Raw genomic sequence first — 18404 nt, forward strand, 5'->3', positions numbered from 1 at the left:
AGAGATTCCACAAGTTTTCGGTTTTGTCAATCAAACGGATGAAAATGATGGTGCTGTTAACCAACAAAAACAAAGAGTAAAAACAAATTATTTCATGACAACCAGAAGCAGTTTCACTACAAAAAACAGCTACTTATAAAGAGCCATTTCTTTATATGTTACGTATTAAATGATACATTATGTTTCTTACAGGTTCAGATGGAATAACTCATGAGGACCACAGTGGGATGAAGTGTGAATAGAAGATGAGGAGCTAGAGACAGTGAGTATAGGAATTTTTTCATGGCATTTGCCACCGGAAGGAGATAAACAGTGGTAAGATGAAAACAAAATATTAAATGAAGGGTTTATATCTGTACGAGGGGCTTTATCAGGGTATATGGATTACATAAAAGAACCCATTAAGGTGGATGGAAAGGAAGAAATTCATCACCGAATGGTAGTGCAGAGGGTCACAGATGGCCACATAGAGATCCAGAGCCATGAAAGAAATAACAGAAAGGAGAAAACGCTATGACAAATTCAGGAAGTGAAGTCATAGACTTAGAGGAAGGGCCGTAGTGCTCAGTGGAATTTAAGTCTTTAAGGAGCTTGAAGAAAATAAATAAACTAACTAGAATTGTTATGAGTCCTAGCCTAGGACCCATGACTTGCTTTTTGATTCACACTCTCTTTCAGGAGGCTCATTGTCACTCAACAAGGGCTGTGACCCTAATGCTTCACATTCTCTCATCTTGTTGCTTCTTGGGTTCTCAAGAGCTAGAGTGTGCCCCAGTGTCCTCTTTCTCCTGTTCCTGGTTATTTACCTGACCACGATGATGGGAAACGTTACTCTTGTGCTGCTCATCTCCCAGGACCCCAGGCTTCACTCACCTATGTACTATCTGCTCCATGGTCTCTCCGTGATAGACACGGGGCTGTCCACAGTCACTCTGCCCCAGTTGCTGGCCCATCTGGTCACTCATGACCCAGCCATTCCTGCTGCCCGCTGCCTGGCCCAGTTCTTCTTCTTCTATGCATTTGGAGTTACAGACACACTTGTTATTTCTGTCATGGCTCTGGATCACTACGTGGCCATCTGTGACCCTCTGCACTACCATTTGGTGATGAATCGCCAACTCTGTACTTCCAGCCTCCTTCCCAGAACTCTTGGGATCAGGACATGGTGGCTGCTGTGATGTACACGGCCATGACGCCTTTGGCCCACCCTTTTGTGTACAGCATCCACAACAAGGATGTCAAGAGGGCACTCCATAGGCTGCTTAGAGGAGGGAGGGTGGGCTCCTGATTATCCTGTCTAAAAACCATGTTGGTTAGATGAAGAAAGAAGTGGGCAGATTTGAGCAGGCCTGGTTTTGGAGTTGAGGGGGAGGGATGGCCTGGACGGTTTATGGAACTCCAGTTTTAGCTCTTTTTGATGTGGTGCTCTGACAGCTGTGACAGCTTTCTACTTTCATGCCACACGTGCTCAGGGCTTCCTCATCAGAAAGCCCCTAGAATCTTCCCTCTGGCCATTTATCTTCAGAGGATAGAAATGAGTCACTAGGCCTGGGTTGTTTAATTCCAGTTGAAGAAATATGGGAATACAATTGTGAAATTCCGAACTAAAGTGGAGACAGTGAAGTTAATTATAATCACATTTAACTTGGTGAGCTGGCTTGTGGGGAGTGTATTGGTGTATTTGAGAAAGTTAGTGGAAGAGAACTTTAGGTAAATAGAGATGGCAATTTCCTACCTTTTTCATTAAGTGAGCAAATATATGCCCGGAAGCGAGTGTGAAATGGGGGCCATGATTCTGCTATTCCACATGTGGGCCCCTGTTTCCATGGACCTCCCATAGTGTGAGCATCTTATTCTGATGCATGTGAATTCTATTTTATATATTTTCAGTTAATTTTAATTTACATTTTTTCAAGTAAAACATATGGAGAAAATGTAAGCTAAATACTTTGCTGCATAAAACAAGGAACAGTGAACTATTTCAACAATAGAGAAAACAATTTGGTTGTGCTTAGTTTTTGGGGACCTGGACATTGGCCTCTATTTTGTTATCTCTTAAGAGATGTACAAAAATAATGAAAACATTTTTAATTGACATATAATTGACATATAATATATAAGTTTAAGGTGTACAACGTGTTGATTTGATACATTTTTATATTGCAATTTGATTACCAGCATAGCATTAGCTAACCTCTCTATCACATCATATAATCATCATTTATTTTTTGTAGTGGGAACAATTAAGATCTAGTCTCCTAGAAAATTTGAAATTTATAATACAGTATTGTTGTCTATAATTACTCTGCTGTGCATTATATCCAAGACTTATTTATCTACTAGTTGTAGGTTTGTACCCTTAAACAACATCTCCCCAATTCCACCCCCGCCCCCAGTCCCTGGTAACCACCATTTTACTTTCTGCTTTTTTGAGTTTAGCTTCTTTAGATTCCACATATAAGTGGTATCATACATATCTTTCTCTGTCTGATTTATCTCATGTAGCACAATGCCTTCAAGTTTCATCCATGTTGTCGCAAATGGCAGGATTTCCTTCTTTCACATGGCTGAATAATATTCCATTGTATATATGTACCACATTTTCTCTATCTGTTCACCCTTTGATTGACACTTAGGTTGTTTCCATATCTTGGCTATTGTGAATAACGCTGTAATAAACATGGGAGTGCAGATATCTTTTGGGTATCCTATTTCTATTTCCTTTGGCTATATACCCAGAAGTGGGATTGTGGGATTACAAGGTAGTTGTATTTTTAATTTTTTGTTTTCTGTAGTGGCTATACCAATTTACATTTCCACCATCAGTGCCCAAGTGTTCCCTTTTCTCCACATCTTTGCCAAAGCTGGTCTTTTTGATGATAGCCATTCAAACATGTGTGCAGTGCTATTTCATTGTGGTTTTGGTTTGCATTTACCTGATGACTAGTGATGTTGAGCACCTTTTCATGTACTTGTTGGCCATTTGGATGTCTTATTTGAAAAGCATCTACTCAAATCTTCTGCTCATTTTTTAATCAGAGTTTTTGGTTTTTGTTGTTATTGAATTGTGTCAGTTCTTTATATATTTTGGATATTAACCCCTTTCAGATATATGGTTTGCAAATATTTTCTCCCATTCCGTAGGTTGCCTTTCCATTGTCTCTTTTGCTGTGCCGAAGTTTTTTAGTTCGATGCAGTCACACTTGATTTTTGCTTTTGTTGTTTGTGCTTTTGGTGTCATATACAGAAAATCATTGCCCAGATCAATATGAAGGACCGTCTTCCCTGTTTTCTTCTAGGAGTTTTATGGCATCAGGTCTTATGTTTAAGTCTTTAATCCATTTCAAGCTAATTTTTGTGAATAGTGTAAGATAGGGGTGCAATTTTATTGTTCTATAAGTGTTTATTCAGTTTCCCCAGCACCATTTGTTGAAGAGTTTATACTTTCCCCACTGAGTGTTCTTCATTCCCTTGTCAAAAATTGATTGACAGAGATAAATGGGGTTTTTCTGGCCTCTCAATTATATTCCATTGACTGATATGTCTATCCTTTTGCACGTACCATATTCTTTTATTTTTAAGGTATTTTTCACAATGTCTTTTTTTTTTTTTTTTTTTGGCCACGCTACGTGTCTTGTTTGGATCTTAGTTCCCTGACCAGGGATCAAACCTGGGCCCTCAGCAGTAAAAGTGCCTAGTCCTAACCACTGGACCACCAGGGAATTCCCAAGTACCATGTTCTTTTGATTGCTGTAGTTTTGTAATACATTTTGAAATAGAGACATGTGAGTCCTCTGACTTTGTTCTTTTGTTTTTCAAGATTGTTTTGGGTACTCATGGTTCCTTGCAAGTCCATATGAATATTAGGTTTGCTTTTTTCCATTTCTACAAAATAGTCCATTGAGATTTTGATCATTGAATCTATAGGCCAATTTGTGAAGACTTGAATAAAGGTACATAGCTCAGTGAGGGGTAGGTCAGTTTGCAGTGAAGGACAAGCATTGCAAGCCAGGAGACTTTGAATGCCAACAGAACCACTTGGAGCACAAAATGGAAGAGCAAGAATCTCCAGGGGCAGTTCCTCCTTTGAAACACCAAAAAACTGGCAAACACCGTTGGAATCAACCTCATCAGAACTCTAAAAGATAGGTAAAGGTTTACATCAACAAGAACATATCGCCAGGAGAAAAATCACTGAAACAGGTTAGAAAATCTTTGTGGAATTTTACATTTCTCAGCCCAACCCCTCATTGGTCTTGGTCACAGCAGTCTGCATTCCCAAGAATTTCTCCAATATTCGTATAATCTCTGATTTTTCAATGTGGTGCTCTACCTCCTGCTGTTTATTTTATACTCATAGACTTGTTTAAATCAAGTATTCTGAGGATGAGAGTTCTAAAATAGAGAAGGAAAAAGGTTAAATGAAATCCATCAGAAGGTTGCAATTGGATGAGGGCAGGAAATGAGAAAGTCTTTGGCGAGCAGAATGGAAACGTAACAGCAGTCAGAGCTGTCCCATTGCTATATCATAAAGCCTCACGCCATGCAATTAATTCAGCTGAGTTCAGATGTTTGAATTAATAACAAACACTCAATAATTATAGAAAGGATAGTTTAGGAGAGATGGCTTCTTGAGACGCTGAAATGGGAATCGAGTTCCCCTTAAGGTTTTTTTCTTGCCTGTTGACGTCATGCAAGGCTACCATGTCCCCCAAAGGGTAAGTCTTCCCTACAGACACAGTTGTTTTCAAATGCTTTACGGTTTTTGCCTCAGTGAGATTGAGATACAAGGAAAGGGAAGGGGCAGACTCCAGCACTACAATCCCAGTTGATAAAAGAAGGTAGAAGGGTTCAGCCCATTCTAATTAATATTTCATCTGAACAAAATTGGAGCCTCCTGGGGTTGGTAGAATCCCAGAGTGATTACATGTAAGTGAGGCTGCCTCATTGGGATGAGCTCTTCTATAGAAAAGCTTTTATGAAAAATGACAAAGAGGGAATCCCTAATTTTGTGGGAATGTGGAGAAGAAGGAACACAGCTCTCCCCAGATTTTCTAACTTGAGTGTGTGAAGTTAGATACAGAGAAAAGGTGAGATTAAGGTTACCCTGTACCCTAATAGTAACTAGATAGGGAATAGAAAATAAGAAATTGTAATTCTCTTGTAGAAAATAGTGTGATACTGGTACCAAAAATACCAAAGAATAGAGTGAGGTACAAATATTATAGTCAAAGAAAGCAATGAGATGGAGGAATTGTCCATTATGACATGGAAAGTTATGTTTTTGAGTGAAAATATGAAGGCTTAGATGGAGAATATGGTCATGCAATCAGAGAGGGTATGGAGAGATATTTCAGTACCCAGGTGCAAGAAATGTGGGACAGAGGACCTAATTTATTTTGTGAGAACGTTGAAGATATATTCTTGAGACAGAAAAAGGGGTTCAGATTTATACATCTCAGATTCAACCTTTGTGATTCATCAACACGGGGAACAGATTAGAAATAGAATTTAGATCAAGAAGGCATTATAGAGAGCATATTGCTCAAAGAAGCTTCATTTTTTAAATTTAGCTTTCTGATTCTGTGCTTGTGCTTTCAACACTTTCACAACGATTTTCTTCTCCTCAATGAGGAAAGCGCGCTTGATCCTGTCACGGACACATTTAGCACACATGGAACCACTATAGGCCCGGCTAACATGTTTTTTCGTTTTACACAACCTCATAAGAACTTCAGGTCTCACAGCATGAACTCCTCGAAGTCGACCTGGGCACACGCCACGTGCAGATTTTGGTGCTTTCCCAGCTTTCTTGGTGTAAAGGTAAACAATTCTATTGCCAGGGGTTCTGGACAGCCTGGTTTTGTTAGAGGCTGTACTGTAGGACAGCCTACGATGGTATGTCAAACGCTGAACCATCCTGATAGATACCGTCGCTGGCAGAGCATATATTCTCTCTTTTAAAATCATTTTGTCTTTAAGATGTCACCTCATGCATTATCCTGTCTCACACTTAACAAATGAAACTTACTTTCATCTGTCTTAAATCTTACTAGATGTATTGGCTCAGGACATAAAAACTTCAAAGGAGTCAAATGAAGGGAGAATCAGATATATTAAGAAAATGAATGACTTTTCTGACCAGATAACAAATCCATTTTGAGATCAGGGAGTTTCCAGTTCTTTGCTGTCAAAAAAAAAAAAAAAAAAAAGAAATTGAAGGAAACCAAATCTACTTGGTACACCATTAAAAATAATTTTTGTTAGTATGTGACACTAATTTCTGTCATATTACTTGGACAGCATTTAGTCCTCTGGAATCTCACAGGACAGACACAAAAAGTCCTTAAGAAATCTAAACATCAATTAACAAAGGAAGCACTGCGCAGTGGTTAAAAGCCCAGACTCTGGGTTAGAACCCTGGCTCTTTCATTTAATAGTTGTATGACCTTGAGGAAGTCACTTACCCTCTATGAGCCTAGCTTTTCTTATCTGTAAAATGGGGGAATATTAATAGCACGTTACTCATAAAGTTGTTATAAGGATTAAATGGTATTTCCTGGTCCTTGGCAAGTGTTCAGTAAATGCTGGCAATTATTCTGATCAATTTTTCACACTTGCTCTGCACAGAGTCAATAGATTTTTCTAGGAGGACAGTGTTTCTGCCAACCAGATCTCTCTACTGTAAACCTGCTCCACTTTGTCATTGTCTTTAAAACGTGGATTCCAGAACTAAGCAAAGCTCTATGAGTCTGGTCTTTCATCACAGGGTAATCATAATGATCTGGTCTGGTCATCATTCATAGCCTTCTGGGGGGATATCAGAGTTAGCAGTCCACAAGCCAGCTGTGTCCATGGCTAGCCCAAGAATGCTTAAACTTCAAAATTCAGTTGTTGGGAGAAAAAGTGCAAATAATTAAGAGCTGCCTCATGTAAGACACTTTCATGTGCTTTATCTCATATAACCTGTACAGCAATCCTGACATACTTTTAGCCGCATCAATCATTTATTATCCTCATTTCACAGATGAGTAAACCAAGGCCTAGGGTGGTGAAGTGATTTGCTCAGCATAACTCAGTGTTAAGGGGTCCGGCTAGACTTCACACTTGTGTCTGGACACCTTGAATACTCATACATGTCAGGCTACACACCACACCGCTCTTTCATTTACTTAGCTTCTGCCCCATGGAAATGGATTTTTTCATCACTCCTGGTCTATCTGTTTTCATATCCCAAATTAAAAGATGTCACCATGAAAGCACTCAAGAGAGTAAACATTAGATTTTTCAATGACAAAAATGTGGAAATTCATAATACACTATTGAACTATCCTGAACTGATTTCAATATGATATGATGAATGAGAGCTGCAAGTTGTAGCCACATTTACTGAGCACTAACTATAAACCAGGAATTGTTCTGAGAGCTTTATATGTGTGTTTTTCATTTGGTAATCACAGCAAGTCTATGATATAGGTATTATTATCTCCATTTTATAGATGAGAAAATTGAAGCTCAGAGGGGTTCTGTGACATGCTCAAAGACACAGAGTTAGTAAGCAATAGAACGGATAATTGAATTCAGTTCCATCTGCCCTCAACGTCCATGCACTTAACATTGGGCTGTGCCATCCCTTAAGCGTCCCCTGACCATTCCGGTTCCTGCTTTCCTCTTTGTTTCTTCCCTTTCTGCTGTGCTGTCTTGTGCACTTGACCAGTGATAAATGTCTATCATATTTTTTCCTAGTTTAATCCTCATTACTGAACTTGAGAGTAGATATTACTGTTCCCGTTTTCAGATCATGAAATTAAGGTCTGGAAGGTGAATTAACTTTCCCAGGGACACAGGGCATAGAGTTGGAGTCAGGTTGATCATAGATCCGTCTCACTCAGAAGCAATACTCTCTCTACCCCATTTCACCCATTTACACCTGTGTTTCTTTCTCTTGCTGCACTTGGGTCCCCTTTGTTAGTCTGTCATTGTAATTGAATTCTCCAAATTGAATCAGGTGTTCTTGAGTTATGGTTTAGGAAAAATGGGAAAGCCTGGGAAGGGACTGAGCTGTACTTGACTGTCAGCAGGCTATGGCCGCTACCTGAGGCAATGTCCCTATAGCTCCTGTGACAGCTGCTCAGAAGCTAGAGAGAGCCCCAGAGGTGGGGGGAGGGTGGGCTTTCTGGAACCTTGGAGTCCTTGTCTTCCTCTAGCTGGCAGAGATCATCCTGCCTGACCCACAGTGCAGCATGTCAGCTCCTTATGGGCGGAGGAGAATAATGTGGTGTGGGGCAAGGGGCTGGGAAGCCAAGAATGGGGAACTGCTAGAGAAGAGTCTTGCTATATATAAAGATGTAGATAAAGAAAAAGCAGGGTGGTGTGCAGGAATGGGTCTTGTGCCAGGAATTGGAAGATTTGGGCTTTGGCCCCAGGTCTGCCATGAACACTTCCTCTGAGATCTTGTGAAAATCACTTCACTCTTGGGGGCCTCAGTTTCTTCATCTGGGAAATGGGAAGAATAATAGTTGCTTTCCATCCAGAGGCTTTGTTAAAAAAAAAAAACAAACAGAGGAAACTATGGGCATAAGAGTCCTTTAACAAGTCTTATGAAACAGTGAGAAGTTTTGTGTTTTAAATTTCTGTTGGAACTTGGGTTTCTATGAAGAATAGGTCCCCATAATTTCTGACAGTCTGATCTATACACTTTCCTGATAATAGAGTTTCCTCTCATTCTAAAGAGACCTAGGCACTTGGATAACATGACTTAGTCTATTCTCTGAGTTTCTCTGTTTGAACATTAATTTCCAGACGTGGAAAAAAAAGTCTGGGTCAATTGTTAAACAAGACAAAGTAGACAGCCATGTCCAGGGACTGATTTTTGGATCATTCAAACCTAATTACCCACAATACCTCCCTAACTGATTGATCTCTCTGGAATTCCATTCGATAGTTTCTTTTTTGACTCAGGAGAATTTCCCTGAGAGGGAACACTTTTGACTATGCAAATCATTCATTCTTTTTTCGTGGCTCCATTTTAATTAGGGGAGGGGAGAGAGTCCACAAAGACACAGAAAGTCTGAGGATGGCATAGGGAAGAGACACAATGAAGGGAAAGAAAAAGACAAAGATGACTCGGGGAGTCAAAGACAAACTTCACAAAACACACAATATTGTGCAAAGGATCAAATTTGAGAAAGATGGTCCTCCTTCCAGAAATTACCGGGTGCCTGTGTAGGAATTGTCTGCGGTGGGGCCCTGAGGAGATACCTTACTGTGGATCCCCGCTGGGCTGCCATGGGCTGGACTTGGCAATTCCATTGTCCCTCAGGCAGCACGTGCCATCCTGTTCTGACAGCAGCTCAGAGCGGTCCACTCAGGGAAGACAGAGGAAGTTTCCCAGCACAGAAGGAAGGGAGGCATCAGGGAAGGGCTGGAGGGGTAGAGCAGCCAGACTCCTGAGGTGTTTCTGCTTGTCAGGGGCAGGAAGGCACATCTGGGAAAGACACTGGAAAGTTTTTTATTACACGCTTCTGCATGAATCTCATATTAAAGAAAGATGATTAGCAGCCTTAATTCCACCTGTACCTTAATTACCCCCCTTGCCATGGACAACACCATATCCACAGATTCTGGGTATTAGGACATGGACCTCTTTGGGGGTTATTATTTCTACTTACCACAACTAACTAGCATACATTTTGGTTTTTGGGGATGGTGAAAGATGAAACAACTAACTAGTTGTGTTAAATGGCAAGACCACCCGATAAAGAGATGGAAACGTGGGATACAGCTAAAAATCTCACTTATTTTGGCATCGTTTGATAATAGTCCTTATTTTTTGTTATGGGGTGTAATTGTGTTGCATAAGGAGGAAAGGAAATGTATTAAAATTATATACTTTGTATATATAATTTAAGATGTTGCATCCTCACTTAAACTTCTGTGTGTTGACAGTAGAAAATAAACCATAAATAAATTTGCATGAAATATTTGCTGGGAGTCAGATTGGTCTTTGTTTTCTCAACACCACATGGGATCACAGAGAACCCACAACCACCAAAGGGGAAGGAGCCTAAATGACATCTATTGGAAATGTGTCTTTCCAGGAAAGTTGGAACAGAGACGTCAGTGAGACTGAAGATGGTGAGGGTAAGGAAGAAGAAATTGGAAAAGTAGACACACAGATTTCTTAGGGTCTTTAAGCCATATTAAGGTTGTTACACTTCATCTTAAGATCAATGGGAATCCTTTGAGAGTTTTTAAACAAGGGAAGTCATTTAGGTTTTAAAAAATAAATAGTTTTTTTTTTTTTTTTAATTCTCTCTTTGACTGCAGTAGGGAGAATGGATTAACATAATCCAGAGTTCCTTAAGGACCCTCTCGGAATTGAAAAAAAACCCAAATGCATGTATATTGATGAGTGTTCTTTAATAAATGCAACTCTATTTTTTGCACCCTTTTATTTGAAAAGTCTGCCTCTCATCCGAAATTTAACAGTGGTTGTTGAGGTCACATCTTCTAGAGATTGCTGTGCAATTGTTGATGATCTGGAATACTCGCCACAGAGCATTCATGGGGCAATAACACAGATGAGTCATCATTTTCCATGCACTCATCCTCAGTGACACAGACACACAAATGCTATTTTGCCACTGAACCAGGAAAAGGTGGTTCTCTTTAACAATCCCTCACTGATAATGTTTCTACTTCCCTTATTTGTGAACTTATAAGGAATATGTGAAAAGCAGGTTAAGTTTCCCACTTTTCAAAATAAAACATATATATTTTTATATGACTGCTAAAATGGATTATTTCAGAGACTGTAATATTCTCAGCCATCCTTCATCTCCAGCAAAGGGAAGTGGAGCATGAGGCCTGAGAACCAGAGCAGCGTGTCCGAGTTCCTCCTCCTGGGGCTCCCCATCCGGCCAGAGCAGCAGGGCGTGTTCTTTGCCCTGTTCCTGGGCGTGTACCTGACCACGGTGCTGGGGAACCTGCTAGTCTTCCTGCTCATCAGGCTGGACTCTCGTCTCCATACCCCCATGTACTTCTTCCTCAAACACTTGGCCCTCACTGACGTCTCCTTTTCATCTGTCAGCATCCCTAAGATGCTGATGGACGCGCACACTGAGTATGAATCCATCCCCTATGCAGGGTGCATAGCACAGATGTATTTTTTCATATTTTTTACTGACCTGGACAGCTTCCTTATTACATCAGTGGCATATGACCACTATGTTGCTGTATGTCACCCCCTTCACTACACCACCATCATGAGGGAGCAGCTGTGTGCCTTCCTACTGGCTGTGTCCTGGATCCTCTCTGGTGCTAGCTCTCTTTCCCACACCCTCCTCCTGACCCAGTTATCCTTCTGTGCTAACACTGTCCTCCATTTCTTCTGTGACCTTACTGCTCTACTCAAGTTGTCCTGCTCAGACATCTTCCTCAATGAGTTGGTCATGTTCACAGTAGGGGTGGTGGTCATTACTCTGCCTTTCGTATGTATCCTAGTATCTTATGGGTACATTGGGGCCACCATCCTGAGGGTCCCTTCAACCAAGGGGATCTGCAAAGCATTGTCCACGTGTGGCTCCCATCTCTGTAGTGTCTCTGTATTGTGGGTCAATATTTGGGCAGTACCTCTTCTCGACGTTAAGCAATTTCATTGACAGGGGCATCACTGTGGCTCTCATGTACACGGTGGTCACACCCATGTTGAACCCCTTTATCTACAGCCTTAGGAACAGGGACATAAAATGGGCCCTTGGGAAACTCTTCAGTAGAGCAACATTTTTCTCACAATGACACTCAACTTTCATTTAAATCAGAACCTCATTTTGGTTCGTCTCTTGTATTTGATTTTCCATTTGAATATATCTCAAGATTTTAATATCTCCAAGCCCTAAGACAAATGGTGGCATGTTGGATGTACTTGGTAAATGTTTGTTGACCAGAATTTCATTCCCTTATTAACAGTGCTCTCCTGGTATGGAGAAAAGGGAACCCTCCTACACTGTTGCTGGGAAGGTAAGTTGGTAAGTCACTATGGAAAACAGGATGGAGGTTCCTCAGAAAACTATAAATAGAATTCCCATATGATCCAGCAATCCACTCTTGGGCATATATCCAGACAAAACTATAATTCAAAAAGATATATGCCCCCCTGTGTTCGTAAGCCACACCACTCACAATAGCCAAGACATGGAAACAACCTAAGTGTCCATCGACAGATGAATGGATAAAGAAGATGTGGTACATATATACAATGGAATACTACTCAGCCATAAAAAAGAATGAAATAATGCCATTTGCATCCATCTGACATACTAAGTGAAGTATGTCAGAAAGAAAAAGACAAATACCATATGATATCACTATATATGGAATCTCAAATATGGCACAAATGAACTTATTTATGAAAGAGAAACAGACTCACGGACATAGAGAACACACGTGTGGTTGCCAAGGGGGAGGGGAATGGGAGAGGCATGCAGTGGGAGGTTGGGGTTAGCATTTGTAAGCTATTATATATAGAATGGATAAACAATAAGGTCCTACTGTATAGCACAGAGAACTATATTCAGTATCCTATGATAAACCATAATGGAAAAGAATATTTAAAAAAGAATGTATATATATATGTATATATGTTCTCTGCTTTGCTGTAGAGCAGAAATTAACACAACATTGTAAATCAACTATACTTCAATAAAAAATTAAAGAAAAACAGTGCTCACCTTCATAAATAACTTTTTAAAAATATTTTCTAGTTTAGAAAGCTTATTATTTTTGAAAAACCTCAGCTATGGTTTTTTTTTTTTTAACATCTTTATTGGAGTATAATTTCTTTACAATGGTGTGTTAGTTTCTACTTTATAACAAAGTGAATCCGTTATACGTATACATATGTTCCCATATCTCTTCCCTCTTGGGTCTCCCTCCCTCCCACCCTCCCTATCCCACCCCTCTAGGTGGTCACAAAGCACCGAGTTGATCTCCCTGTGCTATGCGGCTGTTCCCACTAGCTATCTATTTTACGTTTGGTAGTGTATATATGTCCATGCCACTCTCTGACTTTGTCACAGCTTACCCTTCCCTCTCCCCATATCCTCAAGTCCATTCTCTAGTAAGTCTGTGTCTTTATTCCCATCCTTCCCCTAGGTTCTTCATGACTTTTTTTTTTTTCTTTCCTAGATTCCATATATGTGTGTTAGCATACGGTATTTGTTTTTCTCTTTCGGAATTACTTCACTCTGTATGACAGACTCTAGGTCCATCCACCTCACTACAAATACCTCAATTTCGTTTCTTTTTATGGCTGAGTAATATTCCATTGTATATATGTGCCAGATCCATTCATCTGTCGATGGACACTTAGGTTGCCACCATGTCCTGGCTATTGTAAATAGAGCTGCAATGAACATTTTGGTACATGACTCTTTTTGAATTATGGTTTTCTCAGGGTATATGCCCAGTAGTGGGATTGCTGGGTCGTATGGTAGTTCTATTTTTAGTTTTTGAAGGAACCTCCATACTGTTCTCCATAGTGGCTGTATCAATTTACATTCCCACCAACAGTGCAAGAGGGTTCCCTTTTCTCCACACCCTCTCCAGCATTTATTGTTTGCAGATTTTTTGATGATGGCCATTCTGACCGGTGTGAGATGATATCTCATTGTAGTTTTGATTTGCATTTCTCTAATGATTAATGATGTTGAGCATTTTTACATGTGTCTGTTGGCAATCTGTATATCTTCTTTGGAGAAATGTCTATTTAGCTCTTCTGCCCATTTTTGGATTGGGTTGTTTGTTTTTTTGTTATTGAGCTGCATGAGCTGCTTGTAAATTTTGGAGATTAACCCTTTGTCAGTTGCTTCATTTGCAGATATTTTCTCCCATTCTGAGGGTTGTCTTTTGGTCTTGTTTATGGTTTCCTTTGCTGTGCAAAAGCTTTTAAGTTTCATTAGGTCATATTTGTTTATTTGTGTTTTTATTTCCATTTCTCTAGGAGCTGGGTCAAAAAGGATCTTGCTGTGATTTATGTCATAGAGTGTTCTGCCTATGTTTTCCTCTAAGAGTTTGATAGTGTCTGGCCTTACACTTAGGTCTTTAATCCATTTTGAGTTTATTTTTGTGTATGGTGTCAGGGAGTGTTCTAATTTCATTCTGTTACATGTAGCTGTCCAGTTTTCCCAGCACCACTTATTGAAGAGGCTGTCTTTTCTCCACTGTATATGCTTGCCTCCTTTATCAAAGATAAGGTGACCATATGTGCATGGGTTTATCTCTGGGCTTTCTATCCTGTTCCATTGATCTATGTTTCTGTTTTTGTGCCAGTACCAAACTGTCTTGATTACTGTAGGTTTGTAGTATAGTCTGAAGTCAGGGAGCCTGATTCCTCCAGCTCCATTTTTCGTTCTCAAGATTGCTTTGGCTATTCGGGGTCTTTTGTGTTTCCATACAAATTGTGAAATTTTTTGTTCTAGTTCTGTGAAAAATGCCAGTGGTAGTTTGATAGGGATTGCATTGAATCTGTAGATTGCTTTGGGTAGTAGAGTCATTTTCACAATGTTGATTCTTCCAATCCAAGAACATGGTATGTCTCTCCATCTATTTGTATCGTCTTTAATTTCTTTCATCAGTGTCTTATAATTTTCTGCACACAGGTCTTTTGTCTCCTTAGGTAAGTTTATTCCTAGATATTTTATTCTTTTTGTTGCAATGGTAAACGGGAGTGTTTTCTTAATTTCACTTTCAGATTTTTCATCATTAGTGTATAGGAATGCAAGAGATTTCTGGGCATTAATTTTGTATCCTGCTACTTTACCAAATTCATTGATTAGCTCTAGTAGTTTTCTGTTAGCACCTTTAGGATTCTCTATGTATAGTATCATGTCATCTGCAAACAGTGACAGCTTTACTTCTTCTTTTCCGATTTGGATTTCTTTTATTTCTTTTTCTTCTCTGATTGCTGTGGCTAAAACTTCCAAAACTATGTTGAATAATAGTGGTGAGAGTGGGCAACCTTGTCTTGTTCCTGATCTTAGTGGAAATGGTTTCAGTTTTTCACCATTGAGGACGATGTTGACTGTGTGTTTGTCATATATGGCCTTTATTATGTTGAGGAAAGTTCCCTCTATGCCTACTTTCTGCAGGGCTTTTATCATAAATGGGTGTTGAATTTTGTCAAAAGCTTTCTCTGCATCTATTGAGATGATCATATGGTTTTTATTCTTCAATTTGTTAATATGGTGTATCACGTTGATTGATTTGCATATATTGAAGAATCCTTGCATTCCTGGAATAAACCCCACTTGATCATGCTGTATGATCCTTTTAATGTGCTGTTGGATTCTGTTTGCTAGTATTTTGTTGAGGATTTTTGCATCTATGTTCATCAGTGATATTGGCCTGTAGTTTTCTTTCTTTGTGACATCTTCATCTGGTTTTGGTATCAGGGTGATGGTGGCCTCGTAGAATGAGTTTGGGAGTGTTCCTCCGTCTGCTATATTTTGGAAGAGTTTGAGAAGGATAGGTGTTAGCTCTTCTCTAAATGTTTGATAGAATTCGCCTGTGATGCCATCTGGTCCTGGGCTTTTGTTTGTTCGAAGATTTTTAACCACAGTTTCAATTTCAGTGCTTGTGATTGGTCTGTTCATATTTTCTCTTTCTTCCTGGTTCAGTCTCGGAAGGTTGTACATTTCTAAGAATTTATTCATTTCTTCCAGGTTGTCCATTTTATTGGCATATAGTTGGTTGTAGTAATCTCTCATGATCCTTTGTATTTCTGCAGTGTCAGTTGTTACTTCTCCTTTTGCATTTCTAATTCTATTGATTTGAGTCTTCTCCCTTTTTTTCTTGATGAGCCTGGCTAATGGTTTATCAAGTTTGTCTATCTTCTCAAAGAACCAGCTTTTAGTTTTATTGATCTTTGCTATTGTTTCCTTCATTTCTTTTTCATTTATTTCAGATATGATCTTTATGATTTCTTTCCTTCTGCTTATTTTGGGGTTATTTTGTTCTTCTTTCTCTAATTGCTTTAGGTGTAAGGTTAGGTTGTTTATTTGAGGTGTTTCTTGTTTCTTAAGGTAGGATTGTGTTGCTATAAACTTTCCTCTTAGAACTGCTTTTGCTGCATCCCATAGGTTTTGGGTCATCGTGTTTTCATTGTCATTTGTTTCTAGGTATTTTTTTATTTCCTCTTTGATTTCTTCTGTGATCTCTTGGTTATTAAGTAGTGTATTGTTTAGCCTCCATGTGTTTGTATTTTTTACAGACTTTTTCCAGTAATTGACATCTAGTCTCATAGCGTTGTGGTCGGAAAAGATACTTGATACGATTTTAATTTTCTTAAATTTACCAAGGCTTGATTTGTGACCTAAGATATGATCTGTCCTGGAGAATGTTTCATGAGCACTTGAGAAAAATATGTATTCTGTTGTTTTTGGGTGGAATGTCCTATAAATATCAATTAAGTCCATCTTGTTTAATGTATCATTTAACGCTTGTGTTTCCTTATTCATTTTCATTTTGGATGATCTCTCCATTGGTGAAAGTGGGGTGTTAAAGTCCCCTACTATGATTGTGTTACTGTCGATTTCCCCTTTTATGGCTGTTAGTATTTGCCTTATGTATTGAGGTGCTCCTATGTTGGGTGCATAAATATTTACAATTGTTATATCTTCTTCTTGAATCGATCCCTTGATCATTATATAGTGTCCTTCTTTGTCTCTTGCAATATTCTTTATTTTAAAGTCTATTTTGTCTGATATGAGAATTGCTACTCCAGCTTTCTTTTGATTTCCATTTGCATGGAATATCTTTTTCCATCCCGTCACTTGCAGTCTGTATGTGTCCCTAGGTCTGAAGTGGGTCTCTTGTAGACAGCATATATACGGGTCTTGCTTTTGTATCCATTCAGCCAGTCTATTTCTTTTGGTTGGAGCATTTAATCCATTTACACTTAAGGTAATTATCTATATATATGTTCCTATTAGCATTTTCTTAATTGTTTTGGGTTTGTTATCATAGGTCTTTTCCTTCTCTTGTGTTTCCTGCCTAGAGCAGTTCCTTTAGCATTTGTTGTAAAGCTGGTTTCGTGGTGCTGAACTCTCTCAGCTTTTGCTTGTCTGTAAAGATTTTAATTTCTCCATCAAATCTGAATGAGATCCTTGCTGGGTAGAGTAATCTTGGTTGTAGGTTTTTCTCCTTCATCACTTTAAATATGTCCTGCCACTCCCTTCTGGCTTGCTGAATTTCTGCTGAAAGATCAGCTCTTAACCTTATGGGGATTCCCTTGTGTGTTATTTGTTGTTTTTCCCTTGCTGCTTTTAATATTTTTTCTTTGTATTTAATTTTTGATAGTTTGATAAATATGTGTCTTGGCATGTTTCTCCTTGGGTTCATCCTGTATGGGACTCTCTGTGCTTTCTGGACTTGATTAACTATTTCCTTTCCCATATTAAGGAAATTTTCAACTATAATCTCTTCAAGTATTTTCTCAGTCCCTTTCTTTTTCTCTTCTTCTTCTGGGACCCCTATAATTCGAATGTTGGTGCATTTAATATTGTCCCAGAGGTCTCTGAGACTGTCCTCAGTTCTTTTCATTCTTTTTTCTTTATTTTGCTCTGCAGTAGTTATTTCCACTATTTTATCTTCCAGGTCACTTATCCGTTCTTCTGCCTCAGTTATTCTGCTATTGATTCCTTCTAGAGAATTTTTAATTTCATTTATTGTGTTGTTCATCATTGTTTGTGTGCTCTTTAGTTCGTCTAGGTCCTTGTTAAACATTTCTTGTATTTTCTCTATTCTATTTCCAAGATTTTGGATCATCTTTACTATCATTATTCTGAATTCTTTTTCAGGTAGACTGCCTATTTCCTCTTCATTTGTTAGGTCTGGTGGGTTTTTGCCTTGCTCCTTCACCTGCTGTGTGTTTTTCTGTCTTCTCATTTTGCTTAACTTCCTGTGTTTGGGGTCTCCTTTTTGCAGGCTGTAGGTTCGTAGTTCCCGTTGTTTTTGTTGTCTTTCCCAGTGGCTAAGGTTGGTTCAGTGGGCTGTGTAGGCTTCCTGGTAGAGGGGACTAGTGCCTGTGTTCTTGTTGATGAGGCTGGATCTTGTCTTTCTGGTGGGCAGGACCACGTCCTGTGGTGTGTTTTTGGGTGTCTGTGACCTTATTATGATTTTAGGCAGCCTCTCTGCTAATGGGTGGGGTTTTGTTCCTGTCTTGCTAGTTGTTTGGCATAGTGTGTCCAGCAATGTAGCTTGCTGGTCTTTGAGTGGAGCTGGGTCTTAGCGTTGAGATGGAGATCTCTGGGAGATTTTCGCCATTTGATATTATGTGGAGCTGGGAGGTCTCTTGTGGACCAATGTCCTGAACTTGGCTCTCCCACCTCAGAGGCACAGCCCTG

General features: G+C 39.4%; 3 protein-coding genes and 1 non-coding gene across 4 annotated transcripts in view; 2 read left to right on the forward strand and 2 right to left on the reverse strand.

Annotated features, from left to right (window-relative positions):
• Positions 1-1288, forward strand: part of LOC137770901 (olfactory receptor 1B1-like) — a 30930-nt gene extending 29642 nt beyond the window's left edge. The window contains 2 exon segments of the mRNA XM_068553959.1: positions 679-1118; positions 1121-1288. Coding sequence (XP_068410060.1) covers positions 679-1118; positions 1121-1288 — 608 coding nt within the window.
• Positions 1289-3649: 2361 nt separating this feature from the next.
• Positions 3650-3722, reverse strand: TRNAK-UUU (transfer RNA lysine (anticodon UUU)). The gene has a single exon. It is a non-coding gene; the product is annotated as a tRNA-Lys (tRNA).
• A 1834-nt stretch (positions 3723-5556) lies between these two features.
• Positions 5557-5919, reverse strand: LOC137770902 (large ribosomal subunit protein eL34-like). Its single transcript, XM_068553960.1, has one exon. It carries the CDS (start codon positions 5917-5919, stop codon positions 5557-5559), a length of 363 nt encoding a protein of 120 aa, XP_068410061.1.
• A 4943-nt stretch (positions 5920-10862) lies between these two features.
• Positions 10863-11799, forward strand: LOC137770296 (olfactory receptor 1J2-like). The gene is given in 2 exon segments (XM_068552903.1): positions 10863-11590; positions 11592-11799. Coding segments are annotated over 2 exon segments (936 nt in total).
• Positions 11800-18404: the final 6605 nt, after the last annotated feature.

Source organism: Eschrichtius robustus, chromosome 10, assembly GCF_028021215.1.
Source record: "Eschrichtius robustus isolate mEscRob2 chromosome 10, mEscRob2.pri, whole genome shotgun sequence".
In the NCBI taxonomy this organism is placed as follows: Eukaryota; Metazoa; Chordata; class Mammalia; order Artiodactyla; family Eschrichtiidae; genus Eschrichtius; species Eschrichtius robustus.

What these genes read in the sequence shown, in the direction of transcription:
- LOC137770902 (XM_068553960.1), bottom strand. Translation starts at nt 5,919, where the DNA reads ATGGTTCAGCGTTTGACATACCATCGTAGGCTGTCCTACAGTACAGCC.